The sequence below is a fragment of the Chenopodium album genome, chromosome 25, assembly GCF_948465745.1.
Source record: "Chenopodium album chromosome 25, dcCheAlbu1.1, whole genome shotgun sequence".
NCBI classification, from domain to species: Eukaryota; Viridiplantae; Streptophyta; class Magnoliopsida; order Caryophyllales; family Amaranthaceae; genus Chenopodium; species Chenopodium album.
Genome location: NC_137858.1, coordinates 29,534,626 through 29,562,047, shown reverse-complemented (window position 1 = coordinate 29,562,047; position 27,422 = coordinate 29,534,626). Strand labels below are relative to the sequence as shown.

Below are 27,422 nucleotides of genomic sequence, written 5' to 3'. Positions count from 1 at the left end.
TCGATCACTTGACCTTACTGAATATATTAGCTTTCTAATAATTCTGAACCCACTATCAGAATAATACACTTGTTCGAAGGACACCATTCCTTTCAATCTCCCACTTGTCCTTCCGGACAAGTGTGCATTTAGTGTATAGCCCCTTTCCTATGTCTCTTCATGAATTACAGAGTAAGATTACTCGTCATCTCTGATACGTCCAGAAGTGTTTCTCGAAATCTGAGTTTGACTGTCAATAAGCAGATGATTTCTAAAATCCATCTGAGCACGGCCATGCATTTTCACAGTCTCGCTTTTCGAGAGGCCTTGTAAACAACAAGACATGATCCCTATTGTTAGTAGGGGGACATTTCCAGTCTTGTAATGTAGCTTCTCTTACTAAGAGGACCTAGCCGCCCGATATCTTTCGTTATAATCCCCAGTTACGGCAGACGTTTGGCGGATACCAAAGCGGACTAGTACTCAAACAAGAGACCTCCCACTACTCATGGTCAAGGAAAAGAGTTCCGATAGTAATAATGAGAAAAATACTTATGATGATTTTTAAATCTCTTAAAGTATTCTCATAGGTCGATCTAGTATGGTTCTACACCAATACCTGTGCAAATGATTTATATCCTCATAGCACAAGAAACGGTGCTATAAATCATACTACACACTAATCGCTAATGGTCATTAATCGTCCACAAAATATGACCTTGATTAGGGATAATTTTCGATTAAAATATTCAATGTTCACTTAATAGGTGTTTCTTTATCCAAGCCATTGACTTGATACCCTATTTTGAATATTTATTAAAATCGAATGGACTCATTATTTAATTCTAAACCACAATTAAATAGTTTTGTGGAATATTTAGAAATATTTTATTCCACTATGAAACTTCACAATGTTTCATCTTATGATAAATGGTTTTTCCCAAATGTTTTAAGAGTAGTACTCTTCATAAAACATTCATAGAAATCACACTCATATTTGATATGCTTGATTTCTTTCATGCAATTATGAATGTCGTTGTTCACTTATTGCATAGGTTTAGTTATAATTACTTTGCAAACCATAGCATCTTCATTATCCACCATTTCCATAATAAGATGATAAAATTTTGAGAGTGTTAATGGATTACATGTGATTCAGGATTTATTGTCCAAGCAATGGCACCCACTCATTTTCATGATTTGAGACCTTCTACTTGACAACCTACAATCATCAATGTTCAACAACGAACCTTTCCATTTAACATCTTTCCTTATTATTGCCTTTAAGGCAACAATAATCTCAACATATATTTTAGTAGACTCTTCGATGATGTCTTGCATGGATTTCACTCCAAACGACTCACAATGATTTGGAATACTCAAATCACTTGCGATCATGGAAATTTATCTTAAATTTCCGCACATTATACATGGATGCACATCCATGTTACCATTCTCAAGCCACGACGCTTCTGCCTTGTGCTTATAAATGGCTTCCTTCTTAAGGATCCAATCCATGTTAAGGTTTGTGCTTGCAACATCAAAACTCAAATTATATGTTTGTTTCCATGCGTCAAGAAATCAATTAACTACTTATCTAAGTTCTATGGATGTTCTTGACTATAATCTAATGATCTAATACTTATATTAATGTCGATTGGTATTATATATGTACTTCACATGCTCTAAGCAAGTAAGTCGTCTGACGATTCCATATCATAGCTTTACATGATGGATTTAATTCTAGAATGATTCTCAATTTTATTCCATCCATGTGACATTTAGCTCATACAGTTACACTGAGTCTTGCCAAATTGTTCGCTATATGATATGGTTGAAAGTCTCTTACTAGAGTCTTTCTTGTTTGACTTAGTACTTAGCCTAGATTATACTTAGTTCAAACATTTACTTAGCTTCATACATATGGGTTGAAAGCCTTTCAAAGTCCTTCATGTTTAACATGGTAATTTTGTTTACTCATTTAAACATTTAATTAAGTCTATATCATAGAACTTAATTCCCCACATGTACTGAGTATCGTCTTTAGATTGGTCCATTGTCGAAAATACTTTCAAATATAAGCATTTAGTATTTGATAGTTGTTTCACAATAGAGTTCGTAAACTTCTTGTTGGACCTTTACTTTTGCTCCCACTAAACTTCTTGTTCATCAGAATTTCTATGTCTCTCCATAAGTCAATCCTCTTATTAACTTTATGAGAAAACACGTTCCAATTCCTTCATGTAATGCTTCCTTTAATTTAATCCCATGACGGATTCCATGTGCTTGCTTTCAAATCTAGCATTATATAGATTTTCAAAACCCTTAGACTATTCCATATATAGTCACTTCCAAAATCCTATTTTGGGAAGGCGGTTTTGGTATCTATTTTGCCATATTTCATATGTGCAATTTTGCTAGATCAATCACGAAAAGACTTGAGCATTCCGATTGGTGAATGAGATTTTATTAAAATCAACTCCTTGAAATTAATTATATCCTTACAACCAAGCTAGCTATGTATGCATATACATTTCCACATTTTTTAGTTTTCTCCTTGAAAACTTATTTGCAATCGATGGGTCTTTCACCTTTCATGCAAATTAATCAAGTTTCAAACATGATTTTCAAACATGGAGTCTATTTCGGATTTTCATGGCCTTTAACCATTATTCGGAATTTGGATTTGTCGTAGCTATCTTACAAGACATTATTCCTTTACTATCTAATAGTATATAGTATGCTTGTAAGTCTTATGTTTGTTTCTAACTTAGTAGAAAATTTATAGGATTCAATCCAAGCCTTTGGTGAATTCTATACCTATACGGGGTAATTACATCTAACACTGAGTTTTAAGGCGCTTTCAAAGCCGTTTTATTATGTTGATCTTACTCCAACATTTTTAATGTTTTGTGAGTAATGAATTCTCTTTTAAGGCACTTGTAAAGTCCTTTTGAGTATTCTTGATCAAGCATTCTCATGAAGTCCTTTAAGGTCTTCCGAGATTCTCAATTCTAGTTTGTTGCTAAGCTCGATGGTCATCGAGTTCATTTTCCTCCCACTTGTCGTTTTGGAAACGTATTACTTTCCAGAAAGACACCACTTAGAGCAACAAACATTATGTTCTCAATTAGGATGTGGAGGTAATGCCCGTAGTCTCACTTGAATGCTTACAAAGAGACATGTATATTGTCTTTGGTAAAAGTTCGTTGTGAAACAAACAGTTAGCTCCCACTTGAGCTATCTTAGTCTTTATTGAGCCATTCAGCTCCAACTGAGCCACCTAGGTCCCACTGAGCCACTTAGCTCCCACTGAGCCTTCTAGCTCCCACTGAGACTAAGAGCCTTAGACATATACTTGAAAAGACGTTTAGAAGTTATTTCTATCCATAACTGAATATGGCGTCCTTTCTTAGCTTCGACATATTGTTTAGTGTAACATTAGTCATTTGTGCAAAACTTTAAGAACTTCATAGGAAGGGTTGTGAACCATCATCGTTCGAGTCATTTTCTAATGACATCGAGGTCTCCCTGAGGACACACTATGTTCTTTGTGGAGTTCTTTATGAAAATTTCCATTCATAACTTTGAGATGGTCACGCTTGGCTCAAGCAAACATTGCTCGATCTAATGTAAACATTTTGATATCTTGCCAAGTCGATTCTGTACTTCATTGGAATCTTGAGCTACTCAGGTCAAGTTTGTTCACATTTGATGAATATAGCCATATCCTTTCAAATTCTTTGTGAAACGTTGAAGTAATTGAATCCTCTTTAGTCTTCGGAGTCAATTGTCTATACCAAGAACAATAGTTCTCTGCTTTGTCGGTTTCAACAAGTAAGACTTGCTTGTCTTAGAACGATTCCAAATCGAGCAACTATCAAGAGCCTATCTAATAGAGCCTTGAGTATCCTCTTGTCGATGTGACATTGCTAAAGATGTTCGGAATGCAAATCAAGCCCATGACCTGAACTTAGTGAGTTTATCATGTTAGGGAAATGTTTGTTTATAATCAAGCATTCTTGACTCAACGCTTGGATAACCATGCCATTCAAATAAATCTCGCAACTATTGCTCATTACTTTGAATGTGAGTCTTTCCGTGTGTAAACGGATCAATTGCTGATTATGGAACATAATAACCATTACTTGTTTCAGCCTTTGGCTTAAAAGGTCTTTAAACAAAACATACGACCTTACAACTGATGTAGCTCTTCTTGCTTCATTCTAAGCTTGCAAGTCGATAACTTAGCTTAACTTCAATAGTTTGAGGTCACTATCATAGTGGAACACTCAAGCAGTATCCGATATTTGTGAAGATAACGAATTGCTAAGTTAATAACATGAACTCATGAGTTGAAATGAAATCTAGTTCCTTTTCTTCATTCCTTCTTTCCTATATTTCTTATCATACAATATCTCATAATCTTACTTTAAGAATCATTTCTTAAAGTTCCATTGAATTTCATACTTTGTTAAGCATAATCAAGCACCTAGTGCGTCGTAAAACAAAGTTCCATCTTTCCCGTTAATTCTTACTCAAATTACTACATCAATGAGTCCTACTCAATTATGTATGATGCGAAAAGATACGTTGGTTGTCAAACATTGACAATCTTGAGTTTGCAACTCAATACCTCATGTTTTATCAAAACTACCTAGTATTTTGAATACATGATGTCCAACCGTCCTTTCGGACTTAGTTATAAAAGTCATTTATGAGAATTGTATTTTAGAAATGTTTTTCTTGTCTTTGAGAAATATTCTCAAGAATTTCCTTCACCAATCATGGAAACAATATTATTTGATTTAGAATACTATAAATATAAGTGCAAAGTATAACCATTTATCAAGAACATAATAAGTTTGAAATTTAAAAGCATTCATGCAAACTTCAATCTTATTAAACGTCTTATTTACCCATGAAAATTGTCCCTATGGCGAAAATAAGGCGATTCCAAGATCCGAAGAAACAAAGAGTGGTTAAGCATGCTTTGGCATGCCTTAACACTCAATCTTCTAAGGTAAGCATTGCCTTGCCAATGGCTCTAAGCCACTCTTGGTTAGATAATCGTCGCATCTAATGCATCTTTGACGATGTATCTCTTTTGCCACGGTATGTGAGGACTCCTCACTCATACCGATGAGTTCAACCAAAACCAACATGCACACCCGGTGTGCCTTATGAGCCTTGGAGAAGTGATTGCACCTCGCTTTGGCGTAGCCTACCATCACCCTCGTTCGGTTGGTAAGTGTTGTTTTGGAAAGGCAAGTTTGACTCAATATTATTAGGGACCTAGGATTTCTATGTTGGTTGATTTAAGTGAACTTAACTACTAATCGCAACATAAAGAAAACTTAAACATGCATCTAACGAATAATTCACATGTATATATATAAGAATAAAATATAAAGTGAAATTATAGATGCATATTGGCAACTAGCATAACCCCTTGAATTCTTCAAATCTTCAAAAGGTCTTCATTTGCAATTCAAGGCTTTGTCTTCCAAGATATGTCGTCTTCAAGATTTAACCAAACTATGCAAATACTAGTGTCTACGACTAGGAATAATCTAAATATTAAGGTACAAAAATACTTAACGGTGCGTAGACCGTATTTAGATTTACAAAAATACATAACGGCACGTAGTCCGTATTTTCTATCCTAGTCGGGTCCCACTAGTTGCCATTTCATAAAACCTGCGAGAGAGAATATACATTCCATTCATCCATTCACTATTTGTGAATGGCCCATGCAATTTACAATATCAAACAAGTAAAATGCATTTAAACAACGCGCACACTAGTAACTAATCTAGGTGGTTAATCCCATTAACACGCCTAATTAAAACTAGTCAAAGTTGTTTTAACCGATTATGTAATTGACGTCATTAATAATTGAAGCTCCCACTAAATTCTGCATTTCCCTTAATTAATCCAATTAATTAAGTCGGTAGCACCCAAACTTGTCAAAATAAAATTTTGCCAATGCCGCTCAAAACCGAGGCCTAGCCTCCCAAAAATTTTAATTAAAATAAACAAAATTAATTAAAAAAAATAAAACGGCAAAATAAGCAATATTAAGCCAACCGCATTTCAAGTGGCTTTCTCTTTAGGCGTTTTGCCAAGGAAACTCGAATAATCGCGGCTCATGCAAACCAAGCATTCTACGGCTATTCACATCACCGCACCAAGCATATGCACACAAAAAACTCCGCACACACGCCCGCGGCAAGCAGCCATGGGATGCTGCCACTGCCGCACGCACGCGCACGCACATCCATGGCTGCTGGTGTGTGGCTGCTTCGGTCGTGTGCTGCTGCTGCACGTGTGGCCGCAAGCAAGGCGGGGCAGCCACCTTGGCAGTCACATGCGGGCTGCTATGAAGCCCGACTAGCCAAGGGTGGTCCTTTGCCTCGTTTTGCGTGCCATGGCCTCGGGATTTGATCCCATTTCGCGAGACATAATTAATTAATTCTAAATTAACTTTAGAACTAACTTAATGAGCAAAAAATAAAAATTTTAAACAAGTCTAACTTAATAAAATTTCAAAGTGCAAATAACCAAAATAATTCCAAGAACCATTCTTAATTAAATTGGTTTAGCTTGGTGCAATAACAAAGTTGAGGCAATTTCTCACTTTTAATTTAATCAATTTAAATTAAACTTAAGAATTTGACAAAGTAAGGGGAAGTTGGAAAAATATGAACTTTAATGTTCAAATGAAAATTCTAACATCTAAATTTTGTGAATCCTTGAAAATTATATCTTCCAAATGAAGATAACCAAATTTCTATCACAAAAATTGAAACTTTATGTTTCCAATCAACTCAATCAAAATGATTAAAACAACAAAGTTTAACACAAAATAACATGGAATTTAGTGGTTTTTAAAGTTTCAATCACTTATCACAAATAAAGATTGAATCTTTAACACTTAGGAAGCCTCAAAACAAAAATTTTCACACTAAAAAGCAATTAGTTTGCAATTATGTGAAAATAAATCAACCTTTAAGCATCAAATACTACCAAGTAAGTGTGCTTTAAGGGGACTTAAAAATGCAGAAAATAATGCAAATTATCAACCACATAATCAACAAGTTATGCCATTAATTTCAAGGTTAGAAAAGACTTAAAAATTTTCGTCAAAAACGAAAAATCCCGCGAAAAAGGCATTTCTGGTCAGAATTTGGCTAAAATCACAGCCCCAACAGGCCCAACAGGGTAAAAACCTTTCCAGAACACCTTTTCCACCCAAAATTCACTAGTTTTGGGCGAAAATCTGGGTTCTGGGCCAAATTCGACATCAAAAACGGGATTAAAATAAATAAAACCGAGCTACTAATCAAATTAGCAACTTAAACCAGAAAAATAAGCCAAAATAAACCTTGAAAAACATGATTATAAAAATAAACGAGCGGGGCTCCGATACCGCTGTTGGGGTTTGGTGAGTCCGACTCACCGCGAAAACAACCCCGACCCAAGGAACCACTCGTAATTAATAAAACCATAAAGCATAAATAAATAAATAAACACAAGAAAAGGAAGAACGAATCATACCCTTGAAGCGAGCTTCGCCCTCACAAAACGGGCTCTTACTTGAAAGCCTTGAGCACCGCAAATGTCGCGCCTCCAATGGTATCCACCCACAAAGGACGAACACGACTTTTTAGGTCCGTTACCTTGGAGTTAGCAATGTCCGACCAAAACCCAAGTGTTAATGGAGTTTAAGAGTTTTTTCCAAAGTATGGAATGCTCTTTCTAACTCCCACTCAAACACTTTACTCCAAATCCCAAGGTTGGTATTTATAGAGGAAAGTATGAGTGGGAATTTCTATCCCATCAATGTGGGATCATAAAATTCCACAAATTAATTTAAAGCTAAATTAAATTAAAATTGCAAACTAATAATAAATCTACAAGTGGCATACTGGCATTACCATGTGAAATGGGTTGGTGAGGACCACATGGAGAGTAGGGGACCATACTTGCTCCCCACTCAATACTCTCCTTGTACCACATGTCCTTACCCACTTGCTCCCATATTCCTCAAGCTTCCCCATAGTGTCCAGCCTTATGGCCCAGCCACGAACCCAACCCGAGCCCAGCCCCGCACCAAGATGCGGGCTGCTGCTGTGCGTGCAAGCCACGCACTTGGTGCGGGCTTGCTGCTGTGCGTGGCTGCTAGTGCGTACGCTGCTAGCACGCGCCGCACGCACCACGTGCACGCGGCTGCTAGCTGCTGCTGTGCGTGGCTGCTAGCACGGTGCACTAGCACGCACCTAGCCAGCCATGCTAGGCTCGGCTTGGTGCGCTTGCTAGCCACCTATGCTTGGACGTTTTTTTTGCCCCTAGCATTCAGATGCTCGGGGCACTCCGATGCTAGGGGTATTTTGGGAATATGGTCGATTTATTATTATTTTGCGCGTCTCGTCTTTTTATTATTTTTGACTCGACTTCCGATTCTCGGTTTCGACGCTCCAAGCTCGAATTACCGACGTCTAAATATTTAACACTTGGGCGACGAATTAATTTCTTTCAAATTAATCCGTCGTGTCGGTTCGTATATTTTGCTTGGGTGTGACCCGAAGGGTTCAGTTAAGATTAAGCTGTAATATTAATTATATTAATATTACTGATCGGAAGCGGCCTCCACCCAGACATTCCGATCACTTGACCTTACTGAATATATTAGCTTTCTAATAATTCTGAACCCACTATCAGAATAATACACTTATTCGAAGGACACCATTCCTTTCAGATTCGTAATACAAAAATTTTCATGTAAATCAAGTTAATAGTTATAAATAATTTAAAGGAAATTTTGTCAGATAACACCTTTTAAAACCGAATTGTTGTGAAAAAACACCTTATAAATTTTTTTGTTAAAACACATCTAATAACATAGTTTTTTTTTTTTTTTTTTTTTATTTTTTTTTTTTTTTGCGAGAACATACCTTAGGCGATTTTAGGAGGATTGACTTGGTTTTCCGGCATTGACCATCACGTGAAGGTCACGTGCCGACACTCTTCCTTTCTTTTTCCCCCTTTTTCTGCAATTACTTTCTCTCTCCTCAAGACCACCAAACCACAACCTAGCCAACCCAACCGCCGACACCGACACCACCACCTAGCCAACCCAACCGCCGACACCACCACCCACCAACCTAGGTTGGGTTTTTATTCACTTATAATATACTCCCTCCGTTTGTTTTTAAATGCATCACTTTGACAATTGCACCATTCACATACCATGGTTGACTTAATTTTTTCACCTCTTAGAAATGAATAAATGTTATTATATTATATATCATTAGATTCGTCATAATGTCTAGTTTCATAATATAATTTTGTTACAATATTTACTAATACACAATTAAAGATATTTGCGTCTCGGCAAATGTGCCGGTCAAACTGATGCATATAAAAAAAAAGAGGGAGTACAAAATTCACCAAACATAAAATAATTGTGCATCGCACGGATTTAAGTCTTGCTTTATTTTAAATTTCAAAAATCTAATATGGTGCACGTATTGTGTGTGCGTTTCTCGGTTGTTTTTTTTTGTTTTATTTTTTTTTTAATTTTTTTTTAAATTTTGTAATTTTTTTTTAATGGGGTCCAAATAAAATTGGAGTACTACAGTATAAATGAAGAAAATTCCATATGATTTTCTGATTCATTACGGTGATATATTTATATATTTAGACTTAGTCATGTTTGTTGTATCTAGAAATAGCTAAAAATTAGCAATTTTTAACATCAATTTCAAAAATTTAGCCGGAGTACCTTTGAAAACTAAACATGTTGGAAGTTGGCAATACCCAATTAAGCCAATCAGCAATTCATTATGTTTACGATACCATAGATAATCAAGCTGACGTGCTATACATCTCGTGCAATAAGATTGACGTGGCATCCTTGTCTAGTTGAAAGTTAAAGGATTGATATGAATATATGATAATACCAAACTTTCGTACTACCTCCGTTACACATTATTTGCAACGATTTGACATAAAGTAGAGAGGAAAAATATCTAATCGTTGCAAATAATATGTAACGGAGGTAGTATCTAAAAATATACACATCATGAAACCACCAAAGATACCGGATATTAGATATGTGTGAAGCGAAATCTCATCAAATATAAGGCGTATTATTTTTCCGTCACCCAAGTTGGCCAAGTATTGCACTAGTCGAGTACATATGTAGCTAAATGCCTAAATGTACGTGTCTAACCTTAATTATCTTTTTAGGTACACAAATTCTTATATGTTGCTTGTCACACCGTGTGACTAGACATTATAAGGGTTACTTTGTTAGTCTAATAGGAATTACCTAGTTAGTTTTAAAGGGATTAATTCGTCAATATTATAGGATTATTCAGTCAATGTTATAGGGGTTACTAGGTCAATATTACAGGGGTTATTTGATTAGTTTTGTTACCTCTTTTTTTTTTTTAAGTGATCATGCGGTATGACCAACCACACACAAGACGAGCTGATTAATAAATATTATAAGAAAATGATATTATCAAGGTTGACATGTGAAATAGCGTGAAAGATAATATAAATTGATTTTAGGTTTCAACCAATCAGGTTAAACTTTTGATTGAATTGGGAGTTAGCTTGAGCTATTGAATATAAAGTCTTTACTTTCTTTTCATATGTGGGATAAACACTACTCACACTTTCACTTCACAATCTCCTTAATTGTGAGCTTATAAACTCTTCCTTGAACAGAAACACCCCCAGAAGGCCAATACCCATAAAGTCGCGACAAACTGTCCCTAACGCAAGACTGAACACAGACGGTGCCCTTATCAGATGATGCGACCAGATCAAACCTAACTATGACAATATTATAGAGAACCAACTTAATAAATAAAAAAGAGCTAATATATGAGTATTAGATTAAAAAATAGTGATAAATAAGTTTATTTAAAAAATGAAAAGGAGAGATATGATGGATGATACGATGATAGGATGTATACAAGTGGTACAAGTCCAAAGCAATAAATAGTCGCTCATGTACAACGGTTGGGCTATTAAATTGGCGCACTTTGATCTGTCTTAGTCTCTTGCCCAAAAACACAGAGCTTACCTTACAATCTCTTCAAATTTTCAAACTTGCGAGTTTTAACCAAACACAAACATGATGAAGACTACCTTTTCCCTTCGCAAATTCATCCATTCTTCCAGACACATCTCTCTTCCATCAAAGGTTGGTTCTTTTAATTTTTTTTTAATCATTAATTTGTTACAGCAATTTAATTTTGATTTATGCTCTCCATCTGATATTATCTATATTCATCTTAATTGATAAAATTTTAGCCATTTTTTTTCCCTGTTTATCTGGTAAGACTCCTCATTCGTATTGTGTTTTGCAGTAATGTTAATGGTGAATCGAAAAAATTGCAATTCAAATGGAAAAAAAAAAAAAAAAAAAAATTATTGGGCGAATTCAATTCATTTTTAATTCAAGTACTTGTCAATCAATACAATTACTTAACTTGAAAACAAAATTAAAAATATAAAAAAACTGTATTGAGTTTGTACGGATGATATAGAAAATTTTGCTCTGTATTTCTGTAACATTATGTCTAAATTTGATTATAAATCATGTGAATATATATAGAAAAAAAAATGCAACACCTTGTGTATTCTTTTACATGTAAACATTACTCCGAGAAAATACTAGTACAAGTTTTCTTGGAGCTAAAATGAGACCAGGAGAGTATTAGTTGGTTTCATGGTTTAGTATAGTTATGCTAACAAACCAAGTTTTACGGTTAACATAAACTTTGCACAAAGTCGTACTATAACATATTTCACCCACATAAAAGGACTCAACCTGCTCACGAGCCACACGATGGTAACATTCTCAACTTATTAGAGACGGAGAAGAAAAAAGTCCCTAACATTCACATTTTTATTTTTGTAAATTTTTTTGTGCATTTGGGCTTAACAGAAGAGTTGATTTTAATCTGGTTTGAATAAGTTACTTCCTTCGTCTTTTTTTAAAGCTACACTTGAAATTTTGCACTATATATTTATATGTTTAGTTTTTTGGAGAGGAAATTATACATTTCTATCCTACATTACTAGTCCTTTTAAAAAAAAGATTTCTTGAATTTTATGACAGTGTACGAGTTAGTGATATTGTACCGAACTATTTGGTTAAGTTGTCTTATGCTCTATTCATTTTAAAATGATCTTTCTGTAGCGTTGAACATGTTTTTTTAAATGATTTAGTAATTCATAAGCATTTATAATTCAATGAGACATTTATATGCTTATCATACAGGTTCAATTTATTGAGAACACTCATAAACTCAAAATTTTGTAAGTTTGACAAATCTTATACATAGGTACAAGTAAAACGAAAGCCAAACTTGTCAATTTTTGCAAGAACACAAGATGAGTATAATTATTTCACTATCATTAATCAATCAATTAAAAAAGAAAACTAATGCTTATCGTTACATGTAACAGAAGCAACAAGTAAAGTCGTAATCTTGGCCTTTTATGTTAAAAGATGAGTTCGTGTCAAGTAAATCCTTTTCTTGGCTTACTTGTCAAAAATTGTAACAACCTCTCTCTGTGATATGTACAACGCTACAAACTTACAACGTTTAATGAATGGGACCAATTTAATGGTGCATACGCTAAAATTGACTAATGTATAAAAGACCAACTTCATAGTCACCTACAACTTTTTAGAGTTTTAGTCCTATGTTATTAATACTCGATTTCTTGTACCGAGCCTCGTTTTATTGCGTAAGGTTCACCTAACACATTAAATAGGAAAATTGACAAATAAAATTTATTTATTTGTAGTATATTTTTTGTTTATTAATTGACATGTAAAGAATACATAATTTGTGATCAATTAATATTTGTTAAATTAATAACACTCAAGATTCGGTGATTTTTTTTTTTTTGAGAAATAACCAATTAGAGCTCTATTTGTATACTTATCCATTTTCTTTTCATAATATTAACAAAACCCCGACATAATGATTCTGTTAAAATACTTTTTTTTTTTTTTTTTTTTTTTTTTTGAGGGCAAAATACTTTAAGTTATAACATGTTGCCCGTCAAAAAAAAAAAAGTTATAACATGTTGAATTTTTAAACTTTGAACCACAATAAAATATCATGAATTAAAGAAAATAGAAGAAATATACACCAAAGAAGAAAGTGAATGACATAAGAGCCTAAGGCCCTAAATCGTTTATTTTATTTTTCATGAAAATAAGTTCAGATAAATTAAAAAAAAATTATTTAATTTATTTAAGTGGTAGTAATAAGCTAAGTTTTCCATTGAATTGTTTTGAATATCTTTTTTGAAAGAAATGAATTTCTAAATTATAACTTATAATCATGGTCAAAGCAATCGAATTTTCCCATTAAAAAAAAGGATACATGTAAGAAAACTTATAATTTTTAATCAACCATTTTCTTCATTTTTCTTATTTAAACAAAATCAGATCCACATGTGTCACGAAGTACATCCAATTGATAATAATTCAACACGTGAACAAGGTCAACTAATATCACCGGTTCACCGACACCTAATTACTTTCCCAATTTAGTAATGGTAATGTCGTCCATACTGTTTACTTTCCCTTTTTTAGAAGCTCTAAATTAATTTGTTAGTTGTGAAGTTTGGCCTTGTTAACTTTTCATGACATTAATAAATTAATATACTTTAGCATGTGATAATGACTATCTTATTATCCAATTTATAAATGCAGTTTTTGAAGCTTGAAAGTCAACATTTCTACACCTCTCAGGCAGCTTCACCAGCTTACAGGTATATTAAATAATCTAAGTTTTACCAACTCAATTATGTGAACATGAATTAAATATACAAAATGAATTCAATGTATACTTTTATATTTATAACATGTAAATGTAGTTTGGTTTGACATTACAAGTTTTTAATTGAAGTTTTACCCTTGTGCGGTTCTAAGTTCTAACCAGAGGGCAGAGGATCGGAACTTTTGTTCCCCGTTTTCCTTAATATCAACCAAACGAGAACTTATCTTACATAATCATAGGAGATTAAGGAATATAAATACGCGGACAAAAAAGGAATATGAGACGGTCTTTGAGAGACGAAGTGCTTTTAGCATACTACTTTGTAGCTTTCATCTACAACTTCCCTGTGATGTGCTTCCTCAGATTTAGGGTGAAATATTATCTCAATGGATTTTAAAAAAAGTTTATTGCAACATTTTGAATGCTATTACAGTATTACTCCACTCTAAATTAAGTTCAATGTAACTTGAATGAATTTCAGCTAGCATGGTTTTTATTTTGTGCACTGTTCTGCATATTATTCTTCTTTTTCTGACCTGACATAGTCTCTGGATCTTCCTCCCATTTGGTTTCGATTGACAGCCAAGTTTGTAGTGATGACGAGTATGCAGATATTGACTGGGACTCTATTGGATTTGGCCTTACACCAACTGATTACATGTATGTCACGAAAACTAGTCAGCAGGATGATAGGTTTACTGAGGGAAAACTTAAACGATATGGAAACATTGAATTAAGCCCTTCTGCTGGGGTCTTGAACTATGGACAGGTGAGTCAGTCAGTTAGCAAAACAATTTTTTTTAGCAGTCTCAAACTGTATACTTACATTAGTACGAAAAATGTTTTTAGACTTCTTACAATAAACATGAACACCCCAAATAAGAGTTGTAAACAAATCTATGAACGACCTCTGTATCATCTCAAATACATAATATACAATCCTGTGTGGCTTTTTAAGTTTGTTAACGACTTAACCCTTGCATTAGTTGCATAGGCAGCTAAAGATTATAGCAGTACAATGGCTATAAACTTACCTGTTATACTCATAGCTCGAGTGGTCAACAAATAGAATCATCATTTTTTCCTTAGCTAACTAATTTCTCACATCTCACTAGATATAGCTAAAGATAGCACATCTTTCCATATACGATTCTAGATATATGGAGATTGCTAATGTGATTTCAACACAAAAATGGCTTAAAGCCTAAGCATCTCAGTTTGTTAATTTATGATGTTGTTTGAATGCTAATTCATTAAAATGTTCCTGCAATATGCATGCTTATATTTCTTCTTCTGATTTAAATAAAGTATATAAGTAGGATGGAGTTTGTTCAACTTTGGGAATGGTTTAGGCCCTTCAATCTCAAAAGAACCAGCTTCACTGTATCAGTTATCTTTACTATCTTTTAGTACTTGTGAAAATTAAAATACATGTGTGGCGATGGGGCATTAAATAGAACTAAACATATCCTAAGTAACCTTTATACTTTGATACTTTGAAATGTAAACTTTTATTTTTACTAATAATTTGGAATAGAGCCCTGTAATTAGCTGGGCATATACAACATGTTAACAGTTTAGTTTACCGAGTTTTGAAACAATAAATGAAGTATTCTTCGTACTTTGTAAGGCAACTGACAGTAGTGCTTTAATTCTTTTTCCAAAGGGCTTATTTGAAGGAATGAAGGCAATAAGGAGAGAAGATGGGCAAATTGTCTTATTTCGCCCTGATGAAAACGCCCTCCGAATGAAAGTAGGCGCTGAAAGAATGTGCATGCCTTCCCCTACGACCACTCAATTCATTGATGCTGTGAAGCAAACTACTCTTGCAAACAAGCGCTGGGTATTTAACTCTGAATTCACTCATCTTCTAAGCTTTCCTTGACTATGTTGGTCTTAGATATCCAATATTTCTGTCATTCGACTTCCATTCATGGATTTTATTATGGTTAATGTAACAGATACCTCCTCCTGGAAAGGGATCCCTCTATATGAGGCCTATGCTTCTAGGAACTGGACCAATTCTTGGGCTTGGTCCTGCTCCTGAATACATGTTTCTCGTCTATGCTTCTCCAGTTCGCAACTATTTCAAAGCAAGTTTCTTTCTGATTCTAACTACCAGTTGATGTTATTTACAGAATTTACTAAATTATAGTGGTTTAATCTTCCTTTTCAGGAAGGTAGTGCCCCATTGAGTTTGTATGTTGAACAAGAATTTGACCGTGCTTCTCGTGGTGGAACTGGTGGAATTAAAACAATCAGCAACTATGGACCCGTAAGATAATCAGTTTTTATCCTAATAATCATCAGAATTTCCATTTATATTGTACTAGCCTTATATAAGTGCATGTTTATATCATATATCAGGCTTTGAGACCACTAGTGAGGGCAAAAAGCAAAGGATTCTCTGATGTTCTATACCTCGATTCTGTGGATGGGAAGTACGTTGAGGAAGTCTCCTCTTGTAACATCTTTATGGTTAAGGTAATACTTCCAGAAAACAAGTAGTTTGATCACATTTTTAAGTCATTGAAGATATCGTGAAAGGAAAGAACTTAATGATGCACGGTTCTTCTTAATTGATGATATACTTTTCATACTCTCAGGGAAACACAATCTCAACTCCCCCTATAAAAGGAACTATACTCCCAGGTGTTACACGAAAAAGCATCATTGAAATAGCCCGCGATCTTGGCTACAATGTAAGTCGATTACATCTATTTGGCCATTTGTAGAGTACTCTTTGTCTAAAATTATGTTATAACTTGTTATAAATATAACAATAGGTTGAGGAAAGGCCTATCCCAGTCGAGGAATTGCTTGAAGCTGATGAAGTTTTCGGTACGGGAACTGCTGTGGGTGTTGCCCCTGTTGGCAATATTACACACCATAGTCGAAGGTATGTAATACTGCAAACGATTTGTTTTCCACCTGACCACCTTTATAAGATGGAATCTAATACTACCATTATACCAATGATAATTTCTAAAACAATACAGGTTAGAAAAATTTAATCATGTAGTATCATGCTAATTGTAAAAGTATTTGACAAATGCAGGGTAGAATACAGGACAGGTGATAACTCGGTATCAAAGAGGTTGTTATCAACATACATGGCAATTCAAAATGGTTTAGTGGAGGACAAGAAGGGTTGGATAGTTGAACTTAGCTAGGGTTACAGCTTTAGAAAATATGTATAATTCGATTGTTTTGATTGCTCTTTTAAGTAGAATCATTTTAGAAGGAGTGTTTGCAAATTGTAAAACATGCAAAATGATGCATGTCATTATGTAAATGGCATGAACTAATGATTAGTGTACTTAATTAAATCATGTTGACGACGAAATGCAATTTATTCTCATAAAAATTTGCAAAAACAAGTATTCTAGTAGCGGCCTTTTCATTATATTTCTCTATATCCATGGTCCTCACTCTTACTTTTTATTATTTCATGTCTCTCATATCACTTTACTTTAGATTAAACAATTCACCGACTTCTCTAATCCCCCCCCCCCAAACATATTTCACGTAATGATGTGCTTCATACTCTAATACGGGAGGAGTTAGAGGATACAGGGGATGCAGAAGAGAAATGCGGAGAAGGGGAGGAAGAAGAAGATTGAGAGAGAGAGAGAGAGAGAGAGAGAGAGAGAGACAGGGAGAAGAAATATAGAGGATTAAGATTGTAATTATCATTATGTTTTGATTATAACAACTAGTCACGCTTTATATTAGCTCATGACTCAGTAACAAACTTCTGACAAAAACTTCTCAAATTACCTCTTATCATACTTGTTTAGGGTAAAAAATACCCTCGATATGTGGACCAATGCCGCAGCGACACGTGTCCGCAAGCTCAGCGCACAATGAGCTAATTAGAGCATGACACATGTCATTCAATGATAGAAGGGTAAAATGGGCTCCAAGCCCATAACCCTAGAAACCGTAAAACGGTGGGAAGCCCATCTACTTAGGTTAAATAACCTAAAAGGCACGTACATGTCCCAATGGACTATAAATACTGATTGTTTAGGGTATTTTTACCCCTGACACTTGGACCAATGAGAGCATGCCACGTGTCAGAGGCTGGCAAGTCACCTCTGACCAATCCCCAGCTGACACGTGGCAATCCCAGATATTTCCTTAGAATTGCGGCCTTCAAGGGCCCAATTCCCAAATCCGCTCTTTTGCGGCGCAGCCCATCTATCTTAGGTCAGAATGACCTAAGGGAGGGCACTTTTTCCAATGACCCTATAAATAAGAAGATATTCCCCTCTTTTGGAGACATTTTTCACAATCATTTATTGCACCCCATTCCTCTCACATCAGAGAATATCTGAGCTTAGAATCTAAGCGGATCCCCACCTAAATTTCCGCACTTTTTACCTTTCTTCAAGTTTCTAACTTAATTGTTGGAGGCGGAGCTCCACCCATCCGGAGTCTCCGTTATTTTTGCAGGTACAGATCCAGTCGGACTAGTCTTCGAGCTGTAACTCTCCCGAGGGACAAAAACACCTAAAACATTTGGCGCCGGCTGTGGGGAGAGTACCTCAAAGATAGTTCAATAATCTTTACCATTTTCTGGTCCTACTACTTTGCAACTGGTTATCCAATCGGGTAACCAAGATAATCTTCAACCGGTTAATCAACTGGATAATTCTGGAATTCCTCAGTTGTTATCTCAGCCTCAGCCGGAGGCCTTTACTGAGGAAGATGATGATGATGACGATGTGGAGACCTATGTGGCCAATGATAGCTCCTTCATCTCCAAGTATAAACGTTCCAAAGACCAACTAGAACATAATGTAGACCGGGCGGGTCCAAGCATACGACCCCCTAGGCGGCCAGAAGGGGAAACCCGGAAGGCCAGAGGAGAAGCTCCAGTCACCCGGGATGAGCTCATGAAATTCATGAACTCCTTCAGGGGTGAAATCAAGGAGATGATCAACAAAAACAAGGCCGGCTAAAAAGACTCCCCCTACAAGGAGGAAAAAGCCAGTCAAGGACAGGCAACCAACTCCCCATCCCAAGGAGAAGGAGAAGGCAGCTGCAAAACTTGACTGGAGCAAGATTCTGTTGCCTAAGAGGCAGACCCGGCAAGAACAGCCAGAGGCCAGCAAAAAATCTGTCTCTGACGCTCGACACATGATTGAGCGAAGGAGACACCAGCAGCTGTTTGAGTCAGCCTCTACTTCGAGCTTTCCGGACAGCTTCAAAGAAACTTCTGCAAGGCACTCGCTGTCCTTGCATGAGAGTCGAACAGGCGGCAAGACCGTCAACACCAAACCTCAACTGATCATAGGGTCTATGCCATACGTACCCCAGGCGCAGTATGGGCAATATGGCCTCCAATTCATGCAGCCACCCCCATTCGGAGGTCAGGCGGCATACAACAACGTCCAGTCTTTAGACTGGCAGCTCCGGCTGTTGAAGCTTGGTGAACAACCCTTTGAGTTTGCCAAGAATATAACCGAGGCGGCTCAACCGGCCAAGGTTAAGAATGTGTTGGTGGGTGCTTATGATGGTACCTCCAACCCAGAAGACCACCTGATGGCATACACCAACCTCATGTGCTTACAGGGTTGGGACGATGCCACATGGTACCGATGTTTTCCGGCTACATTGAAGGGCATCGCCCAACAATGGTTTGACAACTTGCCAGTCGGATCTATTGACTGCTTTAAGGAGTTAGCCTTCTTGTTTGCCACCAACTTTTCAATGAACATCCCTGCTAAGAAAACAAGTTTAGACTTGAGCACTATAAAGCAGGGTGAGAAAGAAGGGCTACGCTCATATGTCAGGGGGTTCAACCTAGTCAGAATTCAAATCCAGGGACTGTCTGACGAGGTCGCATTTACAGACTTCTTCAAGGGTCTGAGAGACGGGTTCTTCAAGTTCGACCTTGTCAGAAAAGGGGCATTTACGCTGCAGGAGGCCTTGAGGGAGGTGGAAAACTATATTTAAGCAACCGACCTCTACACGCCTGGCAGTCAGTCGGACTCTAAAAAGTCCGACAAACAAAAAGAGAGTCGGTCTGCTCAGCCGGCGAAGAAAAAAGAAGAGACCAAGAAGAGAAAAAAACTCTAAGCCATCAGTGATTCTGAGCAGCCGTCCAAGAAAAAGAAAAAAGAGTTTAAACCGTACGTTCCCCGGTACGAGTTTAACAAAGACTGCAACTCCATCCTCATGGAGGTAAGGGACCGGCTGTATATTGAGAAGCTGAACCCAATGAAGAGTTTCGTCCAATCACGGAACAAAAACAAATTCTATCAGTTCCATGAGGAAGTCGGCCATGACACCAACGACTGCTTCAGTCTTCAGCGGACGTTGGACCGTCTGGATGACAAAGGGATGTTAAAGTCCTACATTTTTAAGTCCCCAGCCGGGCCAAAGAAGAAGACCAAGGGTCAGTCATCCAAGACTACCCATCAGCCTACTAGTAGCTCGGATACTTATAAGGATCCAGTCTACACCATAACAGGCGGATTCTCGTGTGTTGGCCCTACCATCCGGGGCACCAAGAGCCATCTTCGAAAGATGGATAAGGATGATGATGAGCAGGCGTCTGCAAGTTCCGCCTTCCCAGATGTCCTCATTACTGAGAAGGATCAGGGCAGTGTCCGTCGTACGCATGACGACCCGGTCGTCATTGAATGTAAGGTTGCCAACCAACTAGTTGGCCGGATCCTTATTGACACCGACAGCTCGTCAAACATCATCAGCCTCCGGTGCTTGTAGAAACTGAAATACAACACCAGCAGCATGCATCCGGTTACCCATCCCTTGGTTGGCTTTGGGGGTGGGGTGGTCTACCCAGCCTGAAGAATTGACTTACCCATCTGGTTGGGAGAAAAAGGAGAGGGACGACACATAGTCGTCAGATTCTTGGTCGTTGAGGAGCTGACCGCCTACAACATTATTCTTGGCCGGCCAACACTCAACGAAGCCAAGGCTGTAATCATCCCGTCTCTAATGCTCATCAAGTATGAGCGGGATGATGGCTCTGTTGGTTCCCTGAACAGGGATCAGAAGATGGCCCGGGAGTGCTATCTCTCAACCATCAAAGATACTGTGGCCACAGACGGCCAAGAAAAGGAACCAATAGACCTTGACAATGTTAAGGATGACAGTCCAGCCCTACCAGCAGCCGGAAAGAAAACAAAAGCTGCTCTGCTGGTGGAGGTGAAGAAAGAAAAGAAATAGCAATCACTGACCGGTGAACGGTCAGATGAGCTCCGGCCCCACCGGCTGGTGAAAACATTGATCTTGTTCTTGATGACAGCCGTCCAGAGCGAACTGTAAAGGTTGGGACGGTTGCTTATGCTACTTTGGATCCAAAAGTTAAGCCCATCCGGCAAAAGAAGAGAAATCAAGGTGAGGAAAGAAGTCAGGTGGCAGCTGCCGAAGTAAAAAAGCTGTTGGATGCTAGGTTCATTCGGCCATGTAATTTCCCCAATTGGGTGGCTAATGTTGTGCTTGTAAAGAAGCCGAATGGTACATGGCGTATGTGTGTTGATTACACAGACCTCAACAAGGCATGCCCAAAGGATAGTTATCCACTTCCAAATATTGACATCCTAGTCGATTCTACAGCCAGATATGCCTTGATGAGCTTCATGGATGCCTATTCCGGCATCCATCAAATACCCCTATGGAAAAAAAATCAAGAGAAGACAGCCTTCGTCACTGATCAGGGGTTATTTTGCTATACTATGATGCCGTTTGGCTTGAAGAACGCGCCGGCTACGTTCTAACGGATGATTAATACAGTCTTCATTAATCAAATTGGAAGGAATGTGGAGGCGTACATTGATGACATGATAGTCAAATCCATGCAGCAGGCGGATCACCTTGCTGACCTCCGAGAAACCTTCACCACACTCAAGCGACATAAGGTCATGTTAAACCCTAAGAAATGCGTCTTTGGTGTTGAGTCTGGGAAGTTTCTCGGATTTTGATTAATCAAAGGGGGATAGAGGCTAACCCTGAGAAGATACAAGCGGTAATTGACATGAAGTCACCCCACACTGACAAGGAAGTTCAGAGACTCACCGGTTGCCTGGCCGCATCGGGGAGGTTCCTCAACCGGTCAGGTGACAAATGCCTTTACTTCTTCCAAGCAATCAGGAAGAAGACTAGATTTAAATGGGGGATGATGCTGAGGCGGCCTTCCAGAAATTGAAAGAACACTTGCACTCTTTGCCAAGGCTTGTTAGTCCTTTGCCTAGAGAAAAGTTGTACATGTACCTAGCCGTCTCAAACCATGCTCTCAGTGCTGTTCTCCTTGCTGAACGAGACGGCATCCAGCTCCCGGTATATTTCATTAGCCATGTGTTAATAAATGCTGAACTCCGGTACCCCATGGTTGAGAAATTTGGCCTTGCTCTGTGTAACACCCCAATAATTCTCTCTTTTCCAAACCACTTACTTTATATAAGATAGGGGAGAACCATTAACATATTACCGCCACGTGTTAAAACGTTAAGGATTTATCAAAGTATCGCAGCGGAAAACCAAACATAAATCTTTAAAATAACACAGTTTAGAAAACAAATAAGTCAAAGCTTACAAATTGGAACCTTAAAGACCCTTATTTAAAACCAAACCAATAATCAAAGTCCAAAACATAAACGAAATAGCAAAGCATAAATAAGTTCGACACAAAGAACGAATACGCTCAATCACACCATCCCTTGACAATGCGATTGTCAAATCCTTGAACTTCACATCATCAAGCTAACCTGTGCAATACTGCTCCCCAATAATACAAGTGTAATAATTGGATCATCACAGGGTCATTGGAAGGCGAAGACCATGACCAAAAGAAAGCACACAAAAGCACGCAATTAGCAAAGCTGAGTAGATACAAGCTACAACGCACAAAACCTATCATGCTCAACTAATTGAAGTAAATAAACATACCACACGAATTCATTAATCAAGACTCTACACTTAAACAATTCAATTGACTCAACATAATTAATAATTAATTCCAAACACTTGATTCTATATTTAATTTAGTTTGGAGTACGCAATAGACGAGGTTGTCCAATTGTAGACACCTAAAAATGTCTCCCAAAAACCAAACCCGATGATGAACAACCTTTCACCGCCATTATTGGTCGGGTTGAGTATTTAATCTTTGGAGTGCTTAAATCCTTGTTCGTTCCCAATACATTTGATAAACCAAACCAATTCCTAACCCATTTCACCAAACCATAACTTAATTTCCCCCTTTTTCGTGCCTTTAAACCCAAAATAATTCATTTCGTGTCCATTAAAATCATTCATTTCGTGTCCTTCTTATAAAACGTTTATACCAGTTTATTTTGGTCCACAATATGGGTCATATTATTAAATATTTGGATGGGGCTTGAAAGGATCTTTACAACGATATATTATAAGCCCAAATCCGAGTTATAACGAATAAGTTATGGCTAAAATACTAAACTGAGTCCAAACCGAACCTAAGCCCACCTTACCTACGACCCAATGATCATGTGGAGGGTCTAAAGGATTTAATCCCACTCCTAATCCAATTAGGATTAATTAGAAGCTTCAATGAGTTTCTAAAATATCTTAATTATTGTTTTTGAAAAGATAAGATTAAAGCATTTGAAATTGAATAAAACTTTTCTTTTTGAAAGTCCTAATTCTATTCGAATTGAAAGACGTTCAAAGATTGTCAGATATTATTTTCGTGCTTCATAGTTTTTATCTAATTCTTATATGGTTGGATAGCTCTTGAAATTATCTTTCCAATGATATATTATAATATTAATTCCGAGCTATAACGAAAAAGATATGAATGAAATACAAACGTCTATCCAAAACTGACACCGTCTCACTATTTCGGCCATATCTTTTGGTATAAAAAATATTTTAATCTGATTCTAATTGGGAAAGAAACTACACTACAAGAGCTTTCCAACGATATCTTATTCATCTTATTCCGATTTCTGGATCAAAAGATATGATAAAAACAAAAACCGCAAAAACTGCTATCGATCGCAAGAGTTTTATCCGATTCGAATTCTTATCTTTTCTTGATTCGACCCCTCTTTTTTCCTTATAAATAGAGGTCATATCACCCCTTTTTCAATCATCAACAAGCGTGATCATCAAATCATTCTCTCTTCCTCTCTTCTACACCAAAAATCATTCTCTCTCCCTACACCAAAAATATTCTCTCCTCTCTCTCTTGCTCTAGCCTAAACTATTCTAGCCACCCTATTCTCTCATTTTATATCCCTTAAGCACTCTAAGGAGTCCATACAATACCCGAAGTTCTATACTTAAACCAAGGCGTGAAAGGTAGAATTAACCGAGGGTTTGGACCAAATCAACTCTACTTTTTATTTAATTTAATTTACATTTGATTTATTATTTTTATTGAAGTTACTAACAATTTATTCATGATGTAGCAATTTAAAGGAACGCGCGGAATGTGAGTAATTAATTAATTCAATTACTTATTTTATTTTAAATTGCTAATATCATGATTATTGTTATTATTATTTTTTACTAACGCTATTATTGTTGAATTGCTTCCAATATTAATGTTTGTTCTATTATTATTTATGATCACCATATTGCATGTTAAAGGGAATATGTAATTGAATATCACGACTAATAAGATAATTTGGACAACCGGTTTAGGTTCCTTTTTAATCTTGTTATTTAATCAAGTGATCACTAATATTTTAGAATTATATGTTGCATTAATATTCAACCAATTTAGCATAATAATAGTTTGGAGCAAATTGAATATTTGTTTGTATGCCTTTGAGATCGCAGGATTACTTTTCAATATAAGAATCGAGTAGAGGCCAATTCGGGCGAATGTGACTCCATGACTCACTTCGTACCATCATCCCCGATCCTCCTTTCGTGGCTTCGAACCATATGGAGTTAGTAATCTCATGGATAGATTATGAATGGGGTGTAACCTTCACGGGTCAATCGTTGTTGCCTTTCGTTGTCCCTTTTTGTGGTTGCCTTATAATAATCCGTGAACGGTTTACAAGTTCTTTAAAAACTTGTTGGCGGCTCCCTACTTTCCTTAGCTTGTCCCTAATCGTATATGTCAATTCCCACTTCCTATGAGTGCCAAGCATACTCACAACATGCTTTTACGTAGGCGCACTTCAAACGACACCTACACCAATCCACCAAATCATTTTGGTCCCAAATGACCATTTGAAATAAAAGTTTAGCGCGATGCAAGAATGGCCGCGACTCCATTCTCACAAAGTTAGTCTAGGATCCCATCTAACTTTCATTATAAAATAAAATGTAAATACCAAAAGAGAAGAGGACATGTTGATCAAACAAGCCTCGAAAAGCCACGGGCTACCACCGTGTACCCCAACCCATAATTGTCAATACTCTAGAAGTGCACACTTTCCAGAGTTTTATTGCTCATCCATGTTTCACTTTACGTGATTACAATTTTAATTAATAGCCGACTCAATCAAGAAGACCATACATAACAATCATACATCAATTCATTTTTAATCTTATTTAGGACAATGGTGATCACATCACAAATTGACCTTTAATTCCATTAAACTTCTAAATTATCCAAAATTGTTGAACATAGTCAACTCACCTACCCATTCGGCTTAATCCACCTTTACTCAACATACTTATAAGTCATGATTGAGTAATAAATAAATAAATAATAACCTTGTGGAATAATTAATAAATTCATTCCACTTAAACCATTCAATTCCAACCCTTTAATAATCCAAACATGGTTAATAAACCAATCCAATAAAAAATATGCTTGTATCGACATTTTATACAAACAATTAATCCAATATAATTCAACATGTTTGCATCCATAATTCCATACAAACATAATCAATTCACCAAAACATGTCTCATAAACATAAGCACATGAATTAAATCAATGTGTAACCAAACAATTTCCATCCAAGTGTTCCCTAATCATAAACTAAGTTCTTTCCTTTTGGTACCTAAACATGATACTACTTATAAGAAGTAGACATGTACGTACCTCGTATAAACAATCCTTTGTGCCACTGTTAATCACTTAAAATTCTCCTAGGGAATAATCACTACCTAAAAAACAACCAACAATTAATATTACTAACCCAAGTAATTTCCAACAATATAGTATGATGAATAACCTCTTAAAACTTCAATAAAAACATATATTTATGCTTAATTAACTTTAAATATTTTTAATTTTATTAATCAAACTCAAGGATAAGATTTTAAGCATAAAAAAACTTCATTAAAAATAAAAAACTACCCGAAAATCATATTTAGAGGCTGAATTTGGCCACGAGAGGGTGGTGCTCACTATCAAAGGTAGTGAATCTTTCTTAAAACATTGTTTCCACATGGAAAACATTACTTTTTTAGTCAAAATCGGATGAGTTCATAACCTGATCGGGATTAAAACGGGATTAATTTTAACGAACCGAAATCTAAACATTAAAACACGAATTTACGTGTTCAAAATAATTTGGAATTAAGTTAAACTAATTAGTAGTATAATCACCAAAATTAAAAACATAATTATTACTATAAAAAGCCCTAAATCAATTGTTCATAAAAACCCTAAAATCATGATTTTCAATAATTAAAAACCCTAGGTTATAAAATTTACAAAATCTGAAAATTATAACATTTATAAAATCTGAAATTATAAAGTTTAATCATTAAAATACAATTTGATACTAATTAAATTAATTTCAAACAATAAAATCAAAACCCATAATCAATAATTATAATTACACAAATTAATAAAACAAAGGAGAAAGAAAATAAGACTAACCTTTTTGTGCGGGAAATTTTGGGGATGTATGGGGTATTTATAGGAGAGAGGGTAGTAGGGTAAGTAGGGATATTAGGCCTCATAAAATTAATGGGTCAATTAAGAAAGTAAAGTGGGTTTGGCTTGTTTGTTGGACATAAATTATAAAAGGAAGGTTCATAAAAAGTTCTTTGTAATAAAATCGTTTATCAACCCCAAAAATAATTTGAAACTTTTGAAATTAAATCCGAAAAAAATACAAATAAATATTATAAATAAAATATAATTTCATTAATAATATATTTAAAAATACGGGGGATTACACTCTGTATATGGAATTCAAGAAGTTGAAGCCATACTTTTTGGCACATCCGGTTGTAATCTACACCGTTCAGCCCCTCAAGCGGCCAATGTCTACCCTAGAGTCATCCGGCAGAATGTTAAACTGGGCTATTGAAATGCAAAGTCTTGAAATCACCTATGAACCAAGAAAGGCAGTGAAAGGTCAGGCGTTTGCCGACTTCATTGTTGAAATGACTCGTCCGGTTGCTCCGGATAATGTTGATCAGGTTTGGAAGGTGTATGTAGATGGGAGCTCTACAAATAATGGCTGTGGTGCAGGTATTATATATGAATCTCCTGAAGGAGACAAATTTGAGTATGCACTACGGTTCAAGTTCCAGGCCTCAAACAATGAGGCAGAGTATGAAGCCCTGCTAGCCGAAATCCGCATGTGTAAGGTAGCCGGGGCAACAAAAATTGACGCCTTCTCTGATTCAATGTTGGTCGTTAGTCGGTATGAGGGTAAATATGAAGCAACTCATCCGGCTATG

The 27,422-nt window shown here is 36.4% G+C and overlaps 1 protein-coding gene across 1 annotated transcript; it reads left to right on the top strand.

Moving 5' to 3' along the window:
* Positions 1–10,979: 10,979 nt before the first annotated feature.
* LOC145613256 (branched-chain-amino-acid aminotransferase 2, chloroplastic-like) lies at positions 10,980–17,177 on the top strand. The gene is made up of 10 exons (XM_081668327.1): positions 10,980–11,200; positions 13,736–13,794; positions 14,385–14,571; positions 15,469–15,645; positions 15,764–15,895; positions 15,979–16,077; positions 16,170–16,286; positions 16,409–16,504; positions 16,589–16,701; positions 16,861–17,177. The coding sequence occupies exons 1-10, from the start codon at positions 11,132–11,134 to the stop codon at positions 16,973–16,975; spliced, it is 1,164 nt and encodes a 387-aa protein (XP_081524453.1). The 5' UTR covers positions 10,980–11,131; the 3' UTR covers positions 16,976–17,177.
* The last annotated feature ends 10,245 nt before the right edge of the window (positions 17,178–27,422 follow it).